At 42.6% G+C, this 24,673-nt stretch overlaps 1 protein-coding gene across 1 annotated transcript in view; it reads left to right on the top strand.

Moving 5' to 3' along the window:
• The window catches only part of pitpnbl (phosphatidylinositol transfer protein, beta, like), a 75,952-nt gene that overhangs the window by 35,401 nt on the left and 15,878 nt on the right, over positions 1 to 24,673 (top strand). The window contains exons 8-10 of the mRNA XM_014192145.2: positions 9,533 to 9,610; positions 9,829 to 9,936; positions 16,079 to 16,201. Coding sequence (XP_014047620.2) covers positions 9,533 to 9,610; positions 9,829 to 9,936; positions 16,079 to 16,201 — 309 coding nt within the window. The remainder of the gene's footprint in view (positions 1 to 9,532; positions 9,611 to 9,828; positions 9,937 to 16,078; positions 16,202 to 24,673) is intronic.

Here is a 24,673-nt window from a genome sequence, read left to right as displayed (position 1 = left end):
TAAGAGCTTTGCAAAAGCACTTGACTTTCAATGATGCACTATCTCTAATGAACCATTGAAAGTGACAACACAAAAGTACAAAGATCTTTTATAGCCAAGATACACCCCTCTCAACGTACATGACGAACAACAGATACATAGAATGGTCACAAGGTTAAGATTTGTATGAAAGTTATCTATAAAACATAGCAGACAGCAACTGCTGTGTCAACCGTTTTCATTGTATAGACTAGTGTCTGGTCCTCCTACTCCAAACTGGAACCGTCTCACCCTGGTACGGTATAGAACAGAACCATTAGCTCATGTTCTCTGGAATGCTTTATTACCCAAAGACATCGCAAATCTCCTCTGTCAGTGCTATCTCATAGAGGCCCATCCTCAGTAAAACACACACACAATAGTTGACAGAGTACTCTATTCTGTCGAATAAAACAACCATTCTAATGCAATACAAGCATTATAAAAATCTTGCAATTTTCCACGACAGTAGTCATATCATAAATACAGTTTATACTGGTTTTCTAGACATTTTATGCATAAATAGCCTAGCAGAGCTGGTTCGGCTGTTATGTTATCCAGAGTGTTGGTGACTGCAACTGTGCTGTCAGATTGTCCGTTCGTAAATTCTGAGCGTTTTGCGTTCAGAGCGCACACCAGACGCTCTGGCCGATGACCTCACAACGGCTGTCAAGCACCCAAGCGAACATTGGTTAGCTTGCTAGCTACTAACAGACACATAATGAGAGAACACCCCACTGGTCAGCCTATTTCATGTTATCCAGAGTGTTGGTGACACTTAACTGTGCTGCTGGCAACAATTTAATTACGCATTTTTGCCGACGTTTACTGACATCGGCCATATTCAACGGGTGTTGAGCGTTCGTAAATTCATCAGTTATTCTGTGCTCTGGCAAACTCAGTCGAGAGTGCTCTGAAAGCGGAGTACATAGCCAGACTGAATTTACGAATGGACCCGAAATGGTTTACCAAAAAAAAATGTGTTCGTATTTACAGATGGCATACAAGTTTGTTATTCAGACACATAAAAGTTCATATGTTCGAGAAGGCATTTCTGGCAAAAAAAAAACACATTTAGATTAAAATAAAGTTTACATTCAAATGGCTCTCCTGTGAAGTAGAAAGCTGAACTCAACAACGCATAGGAAACCATACGCTAACAAATTGAATTATTTTAAGCTGTTCATACCTAGGGCTGTGGCGGTCATGAAATTCTGTCAGCCGGAGATTGTCAAGCCAATAACTGCCGGTCTCACGGTAATTGACTGTTAATTTACATAAACACATTTAGCATCTATAGCCTACACCATCACAATAAATCAATTTATTTTAGACGGGTCTAAAGAAACATGATATGAAGAAAATGTAGTCTATTTCAGAAGAACCGAATAGCATACTGAGTTGTCCTTATGTTAGGCCCTGATCTGGCTATGCCATATGGCTGTGGGCTTCATTAGTTCATTTAGAAGATAAGATTTGCTTTGAATTCTGTGGCATTATGTTATAGTATGAAGAATACAATTGAACATAGCTGAATAAAATGGAAATATATTTTTTCCAAAGGATTTGAGGGAGTGCACACATTGTGTACAGTTAACAAAGAAACAGGTCTGCCTAAATGCTTATTTATGCAACTTTAGTTGTGCTAAAAACTTTGGGCTATATGTTTGGAATTTTAATACATTATAAAGCTGCATGATGTGACTAATGATGATTTGAAAAAAGTCACAGTCATGGCTCTTTATTTGCGCAGGCTGCACACACTTCAGTCTCTCATTCACAATTTGACAAGCACTTGATAATGCCTCGAATTTCACGATGGCATCCTTTTTGTGTGGCCGTACTGCCCCCTATAAAAAAAATTCATGCCTTTTGCAGCCAGTGGCCATTGTGCCCTTGGGCTGAATATAATAATTATAGTTCCCTTCTCCTGGCTGTGTGCTCCGAAGCACCTTTCACTCACATGGCTCTTTCAGATAGCTCAATTCTTAGTAACCAATGCCTGTCACGTGATTGGGTCTTTCTCACAGACTACAAGTGAAGACTGACACATCATGGACGCAACTGCACGTGTCCTTATTCAATTCCGAGGTGCATGTTGAAGATATTGGAAGAACATTTACTTTTCGTCAGCCAACAAGATGAGTAAGCCTAAAGAACAGCAGAAGCACTACGCTATCAACTTTTGCACTATGAGGGATAGTAAAATGACATATGTCATTGTCTGCCTATGTCAATCTACTATCTCCCATAGTACAAAAGTTTACCTGTTCTGTGCGAGAAGTAATTATTCTAAACATATTCTGGGACAGTTGTGGGATGCGATAGTGAAATAAGACCCACGGGGGACCAGTACGGAGAAAAAAATTATGAAATGTATGCATTCTCTACTGTAAGTCGCTCTGGATAAGAGCATCTGCTAAATGACTAAAAATGTTTAAAAAAATAAATAAAAAAAACACATTTACATAAGTATTCAGACCCTTTACTCAGTACTTTGTTGAAGCACCTTTGGCAGCGATTACAGCCTCAATTCTTAGGTATGGCGCTACAAGCTTGGCACACCTGTATTTGCAGATCCTCTCAAGCTCTGTCAGGTTTGATGGGATGCTTTGCTGCACAACTATTTGCAGGTCTCTACAGAGATATTAGATCGGGTTCAAGTCCGGGCTCTGGCTGGGCCACTCAAGGACGTTTAAATCACATTTTTATTTGTCACAGACCTTACCCTGAAATGCTTACTTACATTCCCTTAACCAACGATGCAGTTCAAGAAATAGAGTTCAGAAAATATTTACTAAATAAACTAACGTAATACAATCAAATAAAGTAACAAATTACTTTCCTGCTTTCGTTTTTGCTTGTAAACAGGAATCAGTAGGATAGAATTATGGTCAGATTTGCCAAATGGAGGGTGAGAGAGAGCTTTGTATGCATCTCTGTGTGTGGAGTAAAGTTAGAGGTTAGTTATTTTTTTTCTCTTTGGTTGAATATATGACATGCTGGTAGAAATTAGGTTTGCCTGCATTAAAGTCCGAGGCCACTAGGAGCGCTGCTTCAGGAGGTGCATTTTCTTGTTTGCTTATGGCCTTAGACCGCACTCAACGAGCTGTATTAGTGCCAGCATCAGTTTGTGGCGGTAAATAGACAGCTACGAATAATATACACTACCGGTCAAAAGTTTAAGAAAACCTACTCATTCAAGGGTTTTTCTTTATTTTTAATATTTTCTACATTGTAGAATGATAGTGAAGACATCAAAACTATGAAATAACAGATATGGAATCATGTAGTAACCAAAAAAGTGTTAAACAAATCGAAGTATTTTTTATATTTGAGATTCTTCAAAGTAGCCACCCTTTGCCTTGATGACAGCTTTGCACACTCTTGGCTAGGAAAAAACTCCCTAGAAAGGCAGGAATCTAGGAAGAAACTTGGAGAGGAACCCGACTGAGGGGTGGCCAGTCCTCTTCTGGCTGTGCCGGGTTGAGATTATAGCAATACATGGCCAGGATGTTCAAACGTTCATAGATGACCAGCAGGGTGGTATTATTATTATTATTATTATTATCACAGTTGTTGTAGAGGGTGTAGCAGGTCAGCACCTCAGGAAATTGCCTTTTCATAGCCGAGCTTTCAGATTTAGAGACAGCAGGTGCGGTAGAGAGAGAGTCGAAACAGCAGGTCCGGACAAGGTAGCATGTCCGGTGAACAGATCAGGGTAGCCACAGGCAGAACAGTTGAAACTGGAGCAGCAGTATGACCAGGTGGACTAGGGACAGCAAGGGTTCATCAGGCCAGGTAGTCCTGAGGCATGGTCCCAGGGCTCAGGTCCTCCGGGAGGAGAGAGAGGGGGAGAGAGAATATATTAGAGGGAGCATACTTAAATTCACACAGGACACTTGATAGTACAGGAGAAATACTCCAGACTTAAGACTGACCCTAGCCCACCGACACAAGCTATTGCAGCATAAATACTGGAGGCTGAGACAGGAGGGGTTAGGAGACACTGTGGCCCCATCTGACGATACCCCCGGACAGGGCCAACCAGGCAGGATATAACCCCACCCACTCTGCCAAAGCACGGCCCTCACACCACTACAGGGATATCTTCAACCACCAACTTACTACCCAGAGACGAGGCTGAGTGTAGGCCACGAAGCTCTCCCCCGCGGCACGAAACCGAGGGGGGCGCCAAACCCGGAGAGGAAGGTCATGTCAGTGACTCAACCCACTCAAGTGACACACCCTCCTAGGGACAGGATGGAAGAGCACCAATAAGCTTGTGACTCAGCCCCTGTAATAGGGTTAGAGGCAGAGAATCCTGGTGGAGAGAGGGGAACCGGCCAGGCTTTCCGTTCACCTTCACACCCCTGGGCCAGACTGCACTCAATCATAGGACCTACTGAAGAGATGAGTCTTCAATAAAGATTTACATTTTACATTTTAGTCATTTAGCAGACGCTCTTATCCAGAGCGACTTACAGCAGTGAAAGCATACATTTCATACGTTTTCTTTTTTTTCTCCCCTTACTGGTCCCCCGTGGGAATCGAACCCACAACCCTGGCGTTGCAAACACCATGCTCTACCAACTGAGCCACACTGGATCACAGAACTTAAAGGTTGAGACCGAGTCTGTGTTTCTCACATGGATAGGCAGACCATTCCATAAAAATGTAGCTCTATAGGAGAAAGCCCTGCCTCCAGCTGTTTGCTTAGAAATTCTAGGGACAATGAGGCCTTCGTTTCGTGTTCGTAGCCTACGTGTAAGTATGTACGGCAGGACCAAATCGGAGAGATAGGTAGGAGCAAGTCCATGTAATGCTTTGTAGGTTAGCAGTAAAACCTTAATCAGCCCTAGCCTTTACAGGAAGCCAGTATTGAGAGGCTAGCACTGGAGTAATATGATAAATTCTTTTGGTTCTAGTCAAAATTCTAGCAGTCGTGTTTAGCACTAACTGAAGTTTATTTAGTGCTTTATCCGGGTAGCTGGAAAGTAGATCATTGCAGTAGTCTAATCTAGAAGTGACAAAAGCATGGATTAACTTTTCTGCATCATTTTTGGACAAAGTTTCAGATTTTTGCAATGTTACGAAGATGGAAAAAGCTGTCCTTGAAATAGTCTTGATATGTTCATCAAAAGAGAGATCAGGGTCCAGAGTAACGCCGAGGTCCTTCATAGTTTTATTTGAGACAGTACAACCATCAAGATTGTCAGATCCAACAGAAAATCTCTTGTTTCTTAGGACCTAGAACTAGCATCTCTGTTTTGTCCGAGATTAAAAGTAAAACATTTGCCGCCATCCACTTCCTTATGTCTGAAACACAGGCTTCCAGGGAGGGCAATTTTGGTGCTTCACCATGTTTCATCGAAATGTACAGCTGTGTATCGTCCGCACAGCAGTGAAAGTTAACATTATGTTTCCGGTTGACATCACCAAGAGGTAAAATATATATAGTGAAACAGTAGTAGTCCTAAAACAGAACCTTAAGGAACACCGAAACTTACAGTTGATTTGTCAGAGGACAACCCATCCACAGAGACAAACTGATATCTTTCTGACAGATAAGATCTAAACCAGGCCAGAACTTGTCCGTGTAGACCAATCTGGGTTTCCAATCTCTCAAAAGAATGTTGTGATCGATGGTGTCAAAAGCTGCACTAAGGTCTAGGAGCACAAGGACAGATGTAGAGCCTTGGTCTGACACCATTAAAATGTAATTTACCACCTTCACGAGTGCAGTCTCAGTGCTATGATGGGGTCTAAAACCAGACTGAAGCGTTTCATATATTGTTTGTCTTCAGGGAGGCACGGAGTTGCTGCGCAACAGCTTTTTCAAAAAAAATTGAGAGGCATGGGAGATTCGAGAGAGACCGAATAGTTTTTTATTTAACTTGATCCTAGGTCCTGGCAGTGTTGTGCAGATTCAGGAAAACTGAGCTTTGGAGAAATGCACAGATTTAAAGAGGAGTCTGTAATTTGTATTCTAATGATCATGATCTTTTTGTCAAAGAAGTTCATGAATTTATCACTGCTGAAGTGAAAGCCATCCTCTCTTGGGGATTGCTTTTTAGTTAGCTTTGCGACAGTATTAAAAATACATTTTCGATTGTTCTTATTCTCCTCAATTAAGTTGGAAAAATAGGATGATCGAGCCGCAGTGAGGGCTCTTCGATATTGCACGGTACTGTCTTTCCAAGCTAGTCTGAAAATTGGTAGTTTGGGAGAGCGCCGTTTCTGTTAAAATTTTCTGCAAGTTTTGTTTCAGGCCTGGGAATTTTCTGTATACCAGGGAGCTAGTTTCTTATGACAAATGTTTTTAGGGGTGCGACTGCATCTAGGGTATTACGCAAGTTTACATTTAGTTCCTCAGGTGGTTAACTGATTTTTGTTATCCGATGTCCCTGGGTAGGTCGAGGGAGTCTGGAAGGGCATCTAGGAATCCTTGGGTTGTCTGGGAATTTATAGCATGGCTTTTGATGAGCCTTGGTTGGGGTTTAGGCAGATTATTTGTTGCGATTGCCAACGTAATAAATTGGTGGTCCGATAGTCTAGGATTATGAGATAAAACATTAAGATCCACAATATTTATTCCACGGGACAAAACTGGGTCCAGAGTATGACTGTGGCAGTAAGTAGGTCCAGAGACATGTTGGACAAAACCCACTGAGTTGATGATGCCTCCAAAAGCCTTTTGGAGTGGGTCTATGGACTTTTCCATGTGAATATTAAAGTCACCAAAAATGTCAATATTTTCTGCCATGACTACAAGGTCCAATTTAGGAATTCAGGGAACTCGGTGAGGAATGCTGTGTACATCCCAGGACACCTGTAAACAGTAGCTATAAAAAGTGATTGAGTAGGCTGCATAGATGTCATGACTAGAAGCTCAAAAGATGAAAATAATATTTTTTGTAAATTGAAATTTGCTATCGCAAACAACTCCGCCTTTGCGGGATGCGTGGGGGATATGGTCACTAGTTTAACCAGGAGGAGAGGCCTCATTTAACACAGTAAATTCATCAGCCTTAAGCCATGTTTCAGTCAGGCCAATCACATCAAGATTATGATCAGTGATTAGTTCATTGACTATAACTTCCTTGGAAGTGAGGGATCTAACATTATTGGCCCTGTTTTGAGATGTGAGATATCACAATCTCTTTCAATAATGCCAGGAATGGAGGAGGTCTTTTATTCCTGTGATATTGCTAAAGCGAACACCGCCATGTTTAGTTTTGCCCAACCTTGATCGAGGAACAGACACGGTCTCAATGGGGATAGCTGAGCTGACTACACTGACTGCTAGTGACAGACTCCACTAAGCTGACAGGCTGGCTATCTCATTGTGGAGCTAGAGGAGTTAGAGCCCTGTCTGTTCATAGATGAGAGCACCCCTCCAGCTAGGATGGAGTCCGTCACTCCTCAGCAGGCCAGGCTTGGTCTTGTTTGTGGGTGAGTCCCAGAAAGAGGGACAATTATCTACAAATTCTATCTTTTGGGAGGGGCAGAAAAGAGTTTTCAACCAGCGATTGAGTTGTGAGACTCAGCTGTAGAGCTCATCACTCCCCCTAACTGGGAGGGGGCCAGAGACAATTACTCGATGCCAACACATCTTTCTAGCTGATTTACACGCAGAAGCTATGTTGCGCTTGGTGACATCTGACTGTTTCATCCTAACATCGTTGGTGCCGACGTGGATAACAATATCCCTATACTCGGTACATTCACCAGTTTTAGCCTTACACGGAACCCAAACGGGCTGTGCGTGCGCCATCGTGCATACATTTATTTTGTCCCCCTACAACAAACACGATCGCGACAAAACAAACTCTAAACCAATGACATTCATTTGGGGACAGGTCGAAAAGCATTAAACATGTATGGCTAGTTAGCTTGCACTTGCTAGCTAATTTGTCCAATTTAGCTAGCTTGCTGTTGCTAGCTAATTTGTCCTGGGATATAAACATTGAGTTGTTATTTTACCTGAAATGCACACGGTCCTCTACTCCGACAATTAATCCACACATAAAACGGTCAACCGAATCGTTTCTAGTCGTCTCTCCTCCTTCCAGGCCTTTTCATCTTTGAACTTATATGATGATTGGCATCTACACTTTCATAGTATTACCACGACAACCGGCAAAACAGTTCGTCTGCTTCTATAAACCAATGAGGAGATGGGAGAGGCAGGACTTGCAGCACGATCTGCGTCAGAAATAGGAATTACTTCTATTTTAGCCCTTGGCAACGCAGACGCTCGTTGGCGCGCGCTATAATTTAATAACATATTCCTAAATTTATTTTGCAACGCGTTCGGTGTAGTCGGGGTATTAGCCAGCACCATCTTCAGATTAGCCTTTACGTTGGTAGCCCTGCCCCCTGGTAAACAGTATATGATCGCTGGAGGATTCTTTTTAAGTCTGATACTGCGGGTAATGGAGTCGCTAAGGACTAGGGTTTTCAATTTGTCAGAGCTAATGGTGGGAGGCTTGGCGGCTCAGACCCCGTAACTTGTGGAGGAGAGTCCAGAGAAGGCTCGGCCTCTGACTCCGACTCGTTGCTTAATGGGGAGAACCGGTTGAAAGTTTGTCGGCTGAATGAGCGACATCTGTTGAGCATTCCGACAGCATTTCCTTCCAGAAGCCATGAGAAAATTGTCATGCGGAATTTGACTGCGGTCATGACCCATAACAGCCCTATTCATACCATGGATCATTTAGCTATTTGATCTAGACTTTTAGGACCCTTTTAGGTATAACAAAAATTATGAATTTGGCCTTTACTACTGTAGTCCATAGAAGCACATTGAATAACACATTCATAAATGGCAAGAAGACAGTCAAAAAATAAATCATATGGTTTTAAAGTGTCTGTCCTATATCTAGGAGATGTAATATTTCCTGAGCTTTCTTATATCTTTTTGCACACATTTAACCCCATTATTTTTGTTCGCACTTAAACTACCTTCATATTTCCATTTATTTGTATGGGTTACCTTCAGACGAGTTCCGTGGGGCTTGAAGGGGTCTCATCTTTCCATAGAGTGGACGTAGTTTAGTTTGTAGACTGTTTGGAAGCTACAGATGATTTTGTCAGAAGACCCATGGTCTGACAAACACCGCTATAGGTTGGCCATCTTCCACCGCAGATGCGGAAGGCCGACATAGGCTGATGCGATGGATTGAGACGTAGCGCATGCGAAAAACAAATATCTCTAGCATAAACTGAAGGATTTTGATGGGACTTGTTTTATGTTACTTAGGTAACATGGGTGTGTCAATAGACTCTTAAGGATTAATAGGAATGGAATCATTCTTCTAAAACTGGCTGGCTAGCTAATAAACATACAGTGCAGATAAATACTTCTAAATAATTGTTTAACTCCCTGACCAAAATGTTTTACTTTTTATACCATAAGAAGGTTCTTGTCTAATTCCTTATTCTATGCATACTGTAGTCTATCTGTAAAATGTATACATATGAAATACTTTTTCTCTGTTTTCATATGTAGGACTATAAGCCAGAGGAAGACCCAGCCATCTTCCATTCTGAGAAAACTGGAAGAGGACCCCTGGGACCAGGATGGAAGGCATGTCTCAAATTACACTTGTTCTGTTTTAATTTACCATATTTTACCATCGATTTTATGTATCATAAAGGCAGTGTGACATTTTCAAAGTAAAAGGAGTGTATTTGTTTTCCCAATCTAGCTTTGAATAGAAAAGTGATTTACATGTTAATTCTGGGTATCCTTTGCCTCTCATTCCCCCCCTTGTTTGTCTATTCACTCTCTCTTTTACTGTGTAGAAGGAGCTCCACAACAGTAACTGTCCCTATATGACTGCCTATAAGCTTGTAACGGTGCATTTCCGCTGGTGGGGGCTGCAGGGACGAGTGGAGAACTTTATTCACAAGGTAAGAGCTTAGAAGAGCTAAGAGCATCATTACATTCACTAGACTTGTTGCTGCACCGTCTTCTTTGCAGATCCCCAGATTTTAAACTTTTCTATTGAAATTACAACCTTTTATTACCTTTGGATGTGGCTTGGCAACACAAGATTCTTGCTGCGCAGCTGAAATTTACAGTGAACATCACAGTAGCCAGTAAGCATGCATTTAACAAACTATTGAACTTTGCTCACAACTTGTTTGTTTTTATTTTGTATTTATTTATTTTTTTTACATGTAATTTTTTTTACACCTTTTTCTCCCCAATTGGTAGTCAGTCTTGTCCCATCTCTGCAACTCCCATACGGACTCGGGAGAAGCCAATGTCGAGACCCCTGCGTCCTCCGAAACACAACCCAGCCAAGCTACGCTGCTTCTTGACACAATGCCTGCTTAACTCGGAAGCCAGCCGCACTAATGTGTTGGAGGAAACACCATACACCTGGCGACTGTGTCGGCGTGCATTGCGCCTGGCCCGCCACAGGAGTAGCTAGTGCGCGATGAGACAAGAACATCCCTGCAAGCCTAACCCTCCCCTAACCTGGACGATGCTGGGCCAATTGTGCGCCGCCACATGGGTCTCCCGGTCGGCTGTGACATAGCCTGGAATCGAACCAGGATCTCTAGTGGCACACGCTACGCAGTGCCTTAGACCACTGCGCCACTTTTGCCAACAACTTTTTTAATGTTAAACGTTTTTACACTGTTTAATAATGCAACTAAACCATATTTCACTCCTCAATAATGCAACAATTCACAAGCAAATCAAATTTTATTTGTCACATGCGCCGAATACAACAGGTATAACCTTACCCTGAAATGCTTACTTACAAGCCCTTAACCAACAATGCAGTTCAAGAAATGGAGTTAATAAAATATTTATTAAATGACCTAAGGTAAAAAAATCGAATCAATCAAAAAGTAACACAACACATTTACATAACAATAACGAGGCTATATACATGGGGGCACTGGTGCTGAGTCAATCAAATTGTATTTGTCACATGCACCGAATATAACAGTGAAATGCTTACTTACAAGCCCTTAACCAACAATGCAGTTTTAAGAAAAATACCACAAAAAATCATTTATAAAATAATTAAAGAGCAGCAGTAAAATAACAATACGGTAGCAGCAAAATTATGTACAAACAATGCGAAATAGCACGGTTGGTTATGAGCCCATCCGTTCCGGCGCCATATAATGTGCGGTGTTTGTAAAGTGACTATGCATAGATAATAAACAGCGAGTAGCAGCAGTGTAAAAACAAAGGGCGGTGTGTCAATGTAAATAGTCCGGGTGGGCCTTCCTCTGCCTAGTATATAGGTCCTGGATGTCAGGAAGCTTGGCCCCATTGATGTACTGGGCCGTACACAGTACCCTCTGTAGCGTCTTAAGGTCATTTGCCGAGCAGTTTCCATACTAGGCGGTGATGCAACCGGTCAGGATGCTCTCGATGGTGCAGCTGTATAACTTTTTGAGGATCTGGGGACCCATGCCAAATCTTTTCAGTTTCCTAAGGGGGTAAAGGTGTTGTCGTGCCCTCTTCACAACTGTCTTGGTGTGTTTGGACCATGATAGTTTGTTGGTGATGGGGAAAACCAAGGAACCTGAAACTCATGTGCAGACAATTAAAGGGTTTATTTTCTCATCCGTAAACTCAATTACAAAACAATATCACGCATCAGCTACTGCTAGCTAGCTAACAACATAAGCTTCATCAGTAGGATTAGCCTAATACAGTAAAGTTATCAGTGTTATTTGTATTACACATTGCTAGGTAGCAAGCTAAACAAAATCATTTCTGCATCCTTCTAACAGCATATATTATTAACTACTAGTTAGCTGAATGCTAATGTTAGCTACTATCTGAACCTTAGCTTTTACATTGCAACTTTTGCGTATTAAAGTTAGCTTAGAATGATCAATATCATGAAAATCATTACATGAGATGAAAGCAAATTGCGACTGAAAATGTTGGTCACTGGTGGTATATATTTAACCTTTATTTAGCCAGGGAGTCATGCTGGGACCACAGTCTCTTTTGCAGATGAGCCCTGCAAGAACACATCGATAAACAACAATTACACTATTGTTAGGTTCTTATTTTTTGAGTAAATAACTCATGGACACTAGATAAGCTTTAACCAAGTTTAATTCTCCCCAAAGGTTCTGTACAGCTGTATTCAGACAGCAAAACAATTCTCACCATCACAGTTATATACCTCCACTTAAAACTCTCCTCCTTCTCTCCAATCCTTACATTTTATGGTTCTACAGGAAGAGAGTAAAGAGGGTAACAGGATACCACACCTTTATTACTCCCTTAAGAGAATCTGTCCTCCCCTCCTGACCTCAACCCCTCCTTCATCTAATTCACAGATGTCCAGATGTCTCCCCTGTTTCACACATTGCTCTCCTCTCGTCCACCCAACACATTCCGAAGCCATCTGTCTTTCTTCAGAGAACCATTAACTTCTGACATAAAACCAAGTCTCTTTCACTTCCTATCATTCATTTAATATCTCAATGTTCAAATTTAGCCCATTCCAACACTATACACATAAAATGACACAATACATGAAACGCAAACATGAAAAGTAAAACACAATCATATGAATCAAACACATCCTTGAGTAAACAGGTCCTGTAACATCTGCCTGAATTGACATAGAGGCACCAACTTTAGGGAGTTTTGGAGATCATTCCACATGAGGCACAAAAAAATGAAAAGCAGATTTACCTTACTCAATGGAGATTGAAAAGATTTCCAGGGTTAGACATCCCTGAATCCGGGTCTGGTAACTTGTACGTCTGAAGGTTTAGAATGAGGTAAGGTATAGCGGAAGTTTATGCCTGAGGGCTTTATAAACAAAAATAATGCAAAACATCGATCTACAAGACTTGAAAGGGAGCCAGACTACTTTCTGATACAAAATCCAATGATGTGTACTGAACTTATCGCCTGTAATAAAGCGCAATGCGCTATGATCAACTGCATCCAATGGCTTCAATACAGTGGCAGCTGCATTTGTATATAGATGATATTGCCATAGCCAATAACCGGAATGAGTGTTGACTGAATAATTTGTTTTCTGCAATTTAACGAAGGACCGGACCTGTTTTTATAGGACAGTGATCACTGGGATAATTAGCAAAGACACCGCTGGAAAAGTACTTTTGACCTAATTCTGACAGATAGCCCCCAATCAGTGAGGCGTTTGCTGGATTTCTTTACATTCATCCGTGCGGGTTTTGCAATCAGTTGAGTCAGGTTAAAGTCAAGACAAATATTCTTAAAATGGTCTGAGGCAGGGGTAAGCCAATCTAAGTTAAAACGAATAATTCAGATAACTAAGGTTTTAAATACTCAAATAGTACCAACACCATCCGCCAATGGATTTTGGCTTATGGCCACATCTATAACCAAGAGCTTTACGGCAGTCCTCTGAATTCTGTCGCAGACGTCATCATTTTGAAGAGGTCTTCTCACAAAACCGACTGTCACCAATAGCGTAAGGGGAGACTCATGAACACGAAGGTGTCGGTTGTGTTGCTCTGCGATGCACACAAGCTTCAAGGGAGTCGTATAAAGGTAACCCAGTACCAGGCTGTAAAAAGGCACAATGTGGGGTAAAAAGTGTAACAAATAATGTGACCAAACATGGGTCTAAAAAACGAAAATGTTCCCCCTGATTCCATCTGATTTATTTTTGATTGGTATGTTTTGTCATGTACAAATGTGTTATTCAATGCGTTTCTATTGGCTATAGCAGAATAATCGCACCAAATGTTGTCACCTTCTCACCAAGCTGCTTGGCGAGAAGGTGACAACATTTGGTGCGATTATTTGCAAATGGAAGAAACACAAAAGATCTGTCAATATCCCTCGGCCTGGGGCTCCATGCAAGATCTCACCTCGTGGGGTTGCAATGATCATGAGAACGGTGAGGAATCAGCCCAGAACTACACGGGAGGATCTTGTCAATGATCTCAAGGCAGCTGGGACCATAGTCACCAAGAAAACAATTGGTAACACACTACGCCGTGAAGGACTGAAATCCTGCAGCGCCCGCAAGGTCCCCCTGCTCAAGAATACATATACATGCCCGTCTGAAGTTTGCCAATGAACATCTGAATGATTCAGAGGACAACTGGTGATAGTGTTGTGGTCAGATGAGACCAAAATGGAGCTCTTTGGCATCAATTCAACTCGCCGTGTTTGGAGGAGGAGTGCTGCCTATGACCCCAAGAACACCATCTCCACCGTCCAACATGGAGGTGGAAACATTATGCTTTGGGGGTGTTTTTCTGCTAAGGGGAGAGGAAAACTTCACCGCGTCATTTGACGGGGCCATGTACTGTCAAATCTTGGGTGAGAACCTCCTTCCCTCAGCCAGGGCATTGAAAATGGGTCATGGATGGGTATTCCAGCATGACAATGACCCAAAACACACGGCCAAGGCAACAAAGGAGTGGCTCAAGAAGAAGCACATTAAGGTCCTGGAGTGGCCTAGCCAGTCTCCAGACCTTAATCCCATAAATCTGTGGAGTGAGCTGAAGGTTCGAATTGCCAAACGTCAGCCTCGAAACCTTAATGACTTGGAGAAGATCTGCAAAGAGGAGTGGGACAAAATCCCTCCTGAGATGTGTGCAAACCTGGTGGCCAACTATAAGAAACGTCTGACCTCTGTGATTGCCAACAAGGGTTTTGCCACCAAGTACTAAGTCATGTTTTGCAGAGGGGTCAAATACTTATTTCCCTCATTAAAATGCAAATCATTTTATAACATTTTTGACATGCTTTTTTCTGGATTTTTTGTTGTTGTTATTCTGTCTCTCACTGTTAAAATAAACCTACCATTAAAATTATAGACTGATCATTTCTTTGTAAGTAGGCAAACGTACAAAATCAGCAGGGGATCAAATACTTTTTTCCCCCACTGTATGTGTATACGCATGTATTTATTGTTTAATTCTGATGATCCTGTATTGTAGTTTAGAGTGTATATTAACTCAAACCATCTATCTGTGTGAGGTGAGTCTACATGATAGCAGTAACCCAAAACTCCTTTCTGTGATTTTATTTGACCATGTCACTGCCTAAATACCACAAAAAAAGTCACATGGTTAAGGAAAGGTATCCACATTTACACCTCTGCTCTACTCTTCAGTAGTTGTTTGGTTCTCAACAGGGGGAGGAGGGTTTTATTGTATACTGCTGTACAATACAAACATTTTCCAAATGTGTTAATGTGTTAAATTGTTCAAATTGACAATGTATGTGATAAAACAGTATTTCACTCAACATTCCAAATGGCACATACATCAGTGCTGGTATAACATGGAGCAAGATAAATGCAGGTGAATGTCTCAGAATTGGATTAAGAGCCAACTTCTGGCTGGGTTTGGGTTTAAAAGCAATTTGTATGAATTGTCAAAAATGTATGACAAACACGTATTCACAATAGAAAGACATGTTAGGATTTTCAGAGTAACTGCTCCAGTCTATATAACCATCCACTTAGTCAGGCAGTGAGAGTTTTACTTGAATAATTCAGTTTTTTCTTCAAGAACAACATATATTTAAATCTGTTTTTATATTTGTTTTAGGTACCGTTTCACTTGAACTGGTTCTGATCTACTGTAAAATGCATATCCCTACCAGAGAGAGAGCCCTCAAAGATCCCAACCAAAAAATCAATTGTCCTGCATGATCTCTTTGTGGTAGTACATTCCAATTATCTTTTTTTATATATATGTAAAGCAGATTGACATGCCCTACTAGATTTAGGATTGGTCAATAAGAAAATTCTAATGTGGGGCCTTGCTTGTGTAAGAAAGGTTGAGAACCCCTGCTCTAAGCTCTCTCGATTGTTTAAAATCACATCCTCTCATTGTCTCCTCCCTTTCATCTGCACTGATTGGAAAGAACTTGACAGGTGAAGACAATAGGGTAAAAGGTCATCATTAGGCTGGTTTGTACCTAGTCACTTTAAGATCACTGCAATGGCAATTAGAAAAAGAGTTCCATAAGAATATATACCTCTCTCTCACCAACCTCTCATATCCCCTCTTCTGCCCTCCATCCCTCCCCCTCCTGGAGCAGCAAGAGAAGCGCCTCTTCACTAATTTTCATCGGCAGCTCTTCTGCTGGCTAGACCGTTGGGTGAACCTAACCATGGATGACATCCGCCGGATGGAGGAGGAGACACAGAGAGAGCTGGACCAGGTATGCATTCATAAACCCTTATATTGAATGAATATTGGGCACCATTTTCTGCCTGCTAAACAGTCCTTACTATTACCTGTACAGTCTCCAATTGTGTTCAATTTGGTGTTAATGCACTTGTGAAAAAGGAGCGGTACTATTTACTTTAGAGGAGTTCTACTCATTGATACCTTTACTCTTGTAAATGGCACATACATAACCATATTGAGACAAAAAGTGCATTGGAAATCTCACTTAAAAAATAGTTGTGTGACAAAAAATACACAGTGCATTCAGAAAGTATTCAGACCCCTTGACTTTTTCCACATTTTGTTACCTAACAGCCTTATTCTAAAATTGATTAAATTGTTTTTTTCCCCCATCAATCTACACACAGTACCCCATAATGACAAAGCAAAAACAGGTTGATATTTTTGAAAGTTTATTAAAACGGAAATATCATAATTACATTTCACACCCTTTACAAAGTACTTTGTTGAAGCACCTTTGACAGTGATTACAACCTCGAGTCTTACATTTACGTCATTTAGCAGACGCTCTTATCCAGAGCGACTTACAAATTGGTGCATTCACCTTATGATATCCAGTGGAACAACCACTTTACAATAGTACATCTATATCTTTTTGGGGGGGGGAGGGTTAGAAGGATTATTTAATCCTATCCCAGGTATTCCTTAAAGAGGTTGGGTTTCAGGTGTCTCCGGAAGGTGGTGATTGACTCCGCTGTCCTGGCGTCGTGAGGGAGCTTGTTCCACCATTGGGGTGCCAGAGCAGCGAACAGTTTTGACTGGGCTGAGCGGGAACTGTGCTTCCGCAGAGGTAGGGAGGCGAGCAGGCCAGAGGTGGATGAACGCAGTGCCCTTCTTTGGGTGTAGGGACTGATCAGAGCCTGAAGGTACAGAGGTGCCGTTCCCCTCACAGCTCCGTAGGCAAGAACGATGGTCTTGTAGCAGATGCGAGCTTCAACTGGAAGCCAGTGGAGTGTGCGGAGGAGCGGGGTGACGTGAGAGAACTTGGGAAGGTTGAACACCAGACGGGCTGCGGCGTTCTGGATGAGTTGTAGGGGTTTAATGGCACAGGCAGGGAGCCCCGCCAACAGCGAGTTGCAGTAATCCAGACGGGAGATGACAAGTGCCTGGATTAGGACCTGCGCCGCTTCCTGTGTAAGGCAGGGTCGTACTCTGCGAATGTTGTAGAGCATGAACCTACAGGATCGGGTCACCACCTTGATGTTAGCGGAGAACGACAGGGTGTTGTCCAGGTTCACGCCAAGGCTCTTAGCACTCTGGGAGGAGAACACAATGGAGTTGTCAACCGTGATGGCGAGATCATGGAACGGACAGTCCTTCCCCGGGAAGAAGAGCAGCTCCATCTTGCCGAGGTTCAGCTTGAGGTGGGGATCCGTCATCCACACTGATATATCTGCCAGACATACAGAGATGCGATTCGCCACCTGGTTATCAGAAGGGGGAAAGGAGAAGATTAATTGTGTGTCGTCTGCATAGCAATGATAGGAGAGACCATGTGAGGATATGACAGAGTCAAGTGACTTGGTGTATAGCGAGAATAGGAGAGGGCCTAGAACTGAGCCCTGGGGGACACCAGTGGTGAGAGCACGTGGTGCGGAGACGGATTCTCGCCACGCCACCTGGTAGGAGCGACCTGTCAGGTAGGACGCAATCCAAGAGTGAGCCGCACCGGAGATGCCCAACTCGGAGAGGGTGGAGAGCAGGATCTGATGGTTCACAGTATCAAAGGCAGCAGATAGGTCTAGAAGGATGAGAGCAGAGGAGAGAGAGTTAGCTTTAGCAGTGCGGAGAGCCTCCGTGACACAGAGAAGAGCAGTCTCAGTTGAATGACCAGTCTTGAAACCTGACTGATTTGGATCAAGAAGGTCATTCTGAGAGAGATAGCAAGAGAGCTGGCCAAGGACGGCACGCTCAAGAGTTTTGGAGAGAAAAGAAAGAAGGGATACTGGTCTGTAGTTGTTGACATCGGAGGGATCGAGTGTAGGTTTTTTGAGAAGGGGTGCAACTCTCGCTCTCTTGAAGACGGAAGGGACGTAGCCAGCGGTCAAGGATGAGTTGATGAGCGAGGTGAGGTAAGGGAGATGGTCTCCGGAAATGGTCTGGAGAAGAGAGGAGGGGATAGGGTCAAGCGGGCAGGTTGTTGGGTGGCCGGCCGTCACAAGTCGCTAGATTTCATCTGGAGAGAGAGGGGAGAAAGAGGTCAAAGCATAGGGTAGGGCAATGTGAGCAGGACCAGCGGTGTCATTTGACTTAACAAACAAGGATCGGATGTCGTCGACCTTCTTTTCAAAATGGTTGACAAAGTCATCCGCAGAGAGGGAGGAGGGGGCGGGGGGAGGTATGACGCTATCAGCTTGACACGCCTGTATTTAGGGAGTTTCTCCTATTCTCTGCAGATCCTCTCAAGCTCTGTCAGGTTGGATGGGGAGTGTCGCTTCTCAGCTATTTTCAGGTATCTCCAGAGTTGTTCTGTCAGGTTCAAGTCCGGGCTCTGGCTGAGCCACTCAAGGACATTCAGAGACTTGTCCTGAAGCCTCTCCTGCGTTGTCCTGTTGGAAGGAGAACCTTCGCCCCAGTCTGAGGTCCTGAGCACTCTGGAGCAGGTTTTCATCAAGAATCTCTTTCTACTTTGCTCTGTTCATCTTTGCCTCGATCCTGCCTAGTGTCCCAGTCCCTGCCACTGAAAAACATCCCCGCAGGCATGATACTGCCACCACCATGCTTCACCGTAGGGATGGTGCCAGGTTTCCTCCAGATGTGACACATGGTATTCAGGCCAAAAAGTTAAATCTTGAATTCATCAGAGCAGAGAATCTTGTTTCTCATGGTCTGGCAGGTAGCCTAGTGATTAGAGCGTTGAGCCAGTAAACGGAAGGTTGCTGGATCGAATCCCCGAGCTGACAAGGTAAAAATCTGTCGTTCTGCCCCTGAGCAAGGCAGTTAACCCACTGTTCCCCTGGCGCTGAAGACGTGGATGTCGATTAAGGCAGCCCCCGCTCCTCTGATTGAGGGGTTCAGTTAAATGCGGAAGACACATTTCAGTTCAATACTTTCAGTTGGACAACAGACTAGGTATCCCCCTTTCCCTTCTTTAGGTGCCTTTTGGCAAACTCCAAGCGGGCTGTCATGTGCCTTTTACTGAGGAGTGGCTTCCATGTGGCCACTCTTCCATAAAGGGCTGCAGAGATTGGTTGTCTTTCTGGAAGGTTCTCTCATCTCCACAGAGGAACTCTGGAGCTCTGTCAGTCACCACCCTGACCAAAGCCCTTCTCCCTCGATTGCTTAGTTTGGCTGGGCAGCCAGCTCTAGGAAGAGTCTTGGTGGTTCCAAACTTCTTCCATTTAAGAATGATGGAGGCCACTGTGTTCTTGTGGACCTTCAATTCTGCAGAATGTTTTGGTACCCTTCCCCAGATTTGTGCCTCGAGACAATTGTGTCTTGGAGCTCTACGGACAATTCCTTCGACCTCATGGCTTGGTTTTTGCTCTGACATGCACAGTCAACTGTGGGACCTTATATAGACAGGTGTGTGCCTTTCCAAATCATGTCCAATCATTTGAATTTACCACAGGTGGACTCCAATCAAATTGTAGAAACATCTCAAGGATGATCAATGGAAACAGGATGCACCTGAGCTCAATCTCAAGTCTCATAGCAAAGGTTCTGAATACTTATGTAAGTAAGGCACACCTTTTATTTTTAATACATTTGCCAAAATGAAATAAACTGTTCGCTTTGTCATTGTGGGGTATTATGTGTAGATTAATGAGGAAAAAAACATATATATTTAATTCATTTTACAATAAGGCTGTAACGTAACAAAATGTGGAGAAAGTCAAGGTGGCTGAATACATTCCAAATGCACTGTCTATATCCAAAGAGATGTCAATAGAAAACGGCTAAAACAAACAGATGCAGATAGTTTGCTGTCATTTCAGCTGGAGAGTTTTACATCTTTGTTTGCTGTCGACAGCTTGTTAGCTAGCAAGTGACAAGAATGTTAGCCAGCCTTCATTGCAAGCATTCTTTGATTGCTTAGCATCAAAAAAGAATTAGCAACCAGATTTTTGTCCAGACTATTTCTTCGAGGCAAAGATGAACAGAGCAAAGTACAGAGAGATCCTTGATTAAAAACCTGCTCTAGAGCGCTTAGGACCTCAGACTAGGGGCGAAGGTTCACCTTCCAACACGACAACAAACCTAAGCATACAGCCAAGACAACGCAGGGGTGTCTTTGTGACAAGTCTCAATGTCCTTGAGTGGCCCAGCCAGAGCCTGGACTTGAACCTGATCGGCCATCTGTTCACTTGGCTACGCATGCCTCTCTCTAATATCAATATGCCTCGTCCATTACTGTCCTGGTTAGTGATTACTGTCTTATTTCACTGTAGAGCCTCTAGCCCTGCTCAATATGCCTTAACCAACCATGTTGTTCCACCTCCTACATATGCGATGACATCACCTGGTTTAAACGTCTCTAGAGACTATATCTCTCTAATCATTACTCAATGCCTAGGTTTACCTCCAATGTACTCACATCCTACCTTACCTTTGTCTGTACACTATGCCTTGAATCTATGCTATCGTGCCCAGAAACCTGCTCCTTTTACTCTCTGTCCCGAACGTGCAAGATGGCCAGTTCGTATAGCCTTTAGCCGTACCCTTATCCTACTTCTCCTCTGTTCCTCTGGTGATGTGGAAGTTAATCCAGGTCCTGCAGTGCCTAGCTCCACTCCCACTCCCCTGGTGCTCTAATTTGTTGACTTCTGTAACCGTAAAAGCCTTGGTTTCATGCATGTTAACATTAGAAGCCTACTCCCCAAGTTTGTTTTACTCACTGCTTTAGCACACTCTGCCAACCCGGATGTCTTAGCCATGTGTGAATCCTTGCTTAAGAAAACCACCAAAAACCGTGAAATCTCCATCGCTAACTATAACATTTTCCGCCAAGATAGAACTGCCAAAGGTGGCGGTGTTGCAATCTACTGCAAAGATAGCCTGCAGAGTTCTGTATTACTATCCAAGTCTGTACCCAAACAATTCGAGCTTCTACTTCTAAAAATTCACCTTTCCAGAAACAAGTCATTCACTGTTGCCGCTTGCTATAGACCTCGCTCTGCCCCCAGCTGTGCCCTCGATACCATATGTGAATTGATTGCCCCCCAACTATCATCTGAGCTTGTGCTACGAGGTGACCTAAACTGGGACATGCTTAACACTTGATGCCCTCAATCTCACACAAATTATCAATGAATTTACCAGGTACAACCCCAAGTCCGTAAACATGGGGACCCTTACAGATGTCATCCTAACTAACTCGCCCTCCAAATACATCTCTGCTGTTTTCAATCAAGATCTCAGCGATCACTGCCTCATTGCCTGCATCCGTAATGGGTCTGCGACCAAACGACCACCCCTCATCACTGTCAAACGCTCCCTAAAACACTTCTGCGAGCAGGCCTTTCTAATCGACCTGGCCGAGGTATCCTGGAATGACATTGACCTCATCCCGTCAGTAGATAATGCCTGGCTATTCTTTAAAAGTGCCTTCCTCACCATCTTAAATAAGCATGGCCCACTCAAAAAATGTAGAACTAGAAATAGATATAGTCCTTGGTTCACTCCAGACCTGTTTGCCCTTGACCAGCACAAAAACATCCTGTGGCATTCTCCATTAGCATCGATTAGCCCCCGTGATATGGAACTTTTCAGGGAAGATAGGAACAAATATACACAGGCCGTTAGAAAAGCTAAGGCTAGCTTTTTCAAACAGAAATTTGCATCCTGTAGTACTAACTAAAAAAAAGTTCTGGGACACTGTAAAGTCCATGGAGAATAAGAGCAGCACCTCCCAGCTGCCCACTGCTCTGAGGCTAGGAAACACTAGCCTCAATAAGCATTTCTCTACGGCTGGCTATGTTTTGTTTATTCCATGTGTAACTCTGTTGTTGTATGTGTCGAATTGCTATGCTTTATCTTGGCCAGGTCGCAGTTGCAAATGGAAACTTATTGTCAACTAGCCTGCCTGGTTAAATAAAGGTGAAATAAAATAAATAAAAATCTCTGGAGAGACCTGAAAATAGCTTTGCAGCGACTCTCCCCATCCAACATGACAGATCTTGAGAGGATCTGCAGAGGACAATGGGAGAAACTCCCCATATACCAGTGTGCCAAGCTTGTAGCGTCATACCCAAGAAGGCTCAATGCTGTAATTGCTGCTAAAGGTGCTTCAGTAAAGGGTCTGAATTCTTATGTAAATGTCATATTTCGGGATTTTTATACATTTTCAAAAATGTCTAAACAAGTTTTTGCTTTGTCATTATGGGGTATTGTGTGTAGATTGAGAAAAAACAACTATTTTAATACATTTTAGAATAAGGCTGTAACGTAACAAAATGTAGAAAAAGTAAAGGGGTCTGAATACTTTATGAATGCACTTTACATATCGCTGATGCATGATTTTTCCTTACTCAGAGAAGTTGCTGTCTTGTCAGGACACTATTCACTCTATGGGACAAGGATAATAGCATTTGTAAATTGCAACATTGAGGTCATAGAGGCAGAGCAGGTTTATACAAACCAGTCATTGGATTTTTGTTGTTGTTGCTTTAACCATTTTAGAGAGGGAAGCTCTTTCTGGCAAATGTCAAACATCAGGGTTTGATACTGCGACCAATCAGTCACATTTGCAGCTGTTTGACTTGGCAGTGCGACACAGTTTTTATTGGTCTCAAGGGTGCGAGTGATTGATTGATTTTTCTATTAATTTTAAAAATGTTTTGACCTAATCACGTTAGTTTTTGGCTCACAATTTGCTTTTTTTAATGATTTATTGAAACAGTAATTTGCAATTGACCAAAAATAAACTATCTTTCCAGAGGCAACAACGCCACTGGAATGCCCGTCTCTGTGTGTGCGGTGCACGTGGGGCCTATATGTCTACCACAGTGGCGGACAGTGCTGTTTAAGATGAGGGAGGATGATTTTATTTTCATGACCATGGCCTTATTCCTATTACAGCTTATTGGATGACTCTCATTCATATTCCATTCACCCAGTTCAATGTAACAGCGATAGGTTTAGGCTACTACATGATACTTACATTTTCCCATCATGAGGTTGTTACAACCTAGCCTATGAATGAAAGTTTAAAACGTAGAAATATACAGTTCGAGAGACAAATTTGAGGTGACCAACCGTGACATTCAATACCGCCTTGCACACATTTGCCTGCATCTAGCTGATATGGGGTGTAATCATTAGTCCAACAGTTGCAAACAAGTTTCTATTGGACAAATTCAGGTATGTTTATCCCCGTTTTGTTCCGTTTACTTTCTTTTGAAGAAATGTTTTTCAACAGAATCGGCAGAATGTATACACCCCTGATCGCGCGTAAACAGAGTTCACTCATAACGGCCACGTTATATTCCTTCTCTTCGCTTGTGGACTTCAATGCACAACACATCAGCTGTATATAACTAGGGCTGTTGCGGTGACCGTATTACCGCAACACCAGCGGTCACTGGTCATGAAGGCTGTCAAATTCCACATGACCGTTTAGTCACAGTAATTAGGCTTTTCCAAGCGCTGATGCTGCTGCTTGTCATTAGTAGCCTGCCAAACTTGCTAACTGCCTGGTACTCAGCACTCTAATGTCCCTCTAATCACTCTGACATCAATGAAATGGAAAATCTAATCAAACACTTCATGAGAGCCCATGAGGTCATGTTGCGTAACATTTCTATAGGCTATGCAATTGTGGGAGAAAACCGAGTGATGGCCACTAATAAAAAGAGGATCCCATCAGTTTTCTATAGGCTAGGCCTACTAAATTTATTTCTCAACTTTCCTAATATTAAGCACATTTCTTATATTTCCAACAGGAGTATAGCCTACCTGGCTGCCACGGGGAAATGCATCCTCCAAACGCTATTTAAGTGCATAGATGATATTTTTTTCCAGCTGCCCCTGTTTCGATACAGGTGCATGATAATGGTCCATTCTAAATCAAAACAAATTTCACACATATTATTTAGTTTATGTAAAGACAAGATTAAATCAAGAAAAGTCTGATGGTTGACAATATTAGCCTGTCACTTGTGAATTATAATCACTTTTGAATGATGCCCAGCATAAGAAACAATGCCTTTTTTTGTGACTTGTTCGAATCATAGTCACACACCACGTGTGTGACCATAGGCCTATATGATTTATTGAGGTTTGTATCACAACTAAAGTGGCCAAATAACTCCTTAAAATTAAGCACATTAACCTGTCTGGGCGTCCCACCCTAATCAACAGCCAGTGGAATCGCGTCGCGCTAAATGCAAAACCTCATAAATGCTATAACTTCAATTTCTCAAACATTTGACTATTTTACACCGTTTTATAGATACACCTCTCCTGAATCAAACCACGTTGTCCGATTTCAAAAAGGCTTTAC

This window comes from Salmo salar, chromosome 03, assembly GCF_965601325.2.
Source record: "Salmo salar chromosome 03, fSalSal1, whole genome shotgun sequence".
NCBI classification, from domain to species: domain Eukaryota; kingdom Metazoa; phylum Chordata; class Actinopteri; order Salmoniformes; family Salmonidae; genus Salmo; species Salmo salar.
This window is presented reverse-complemented; position numbering and strand designations above follow the sequence as displayed.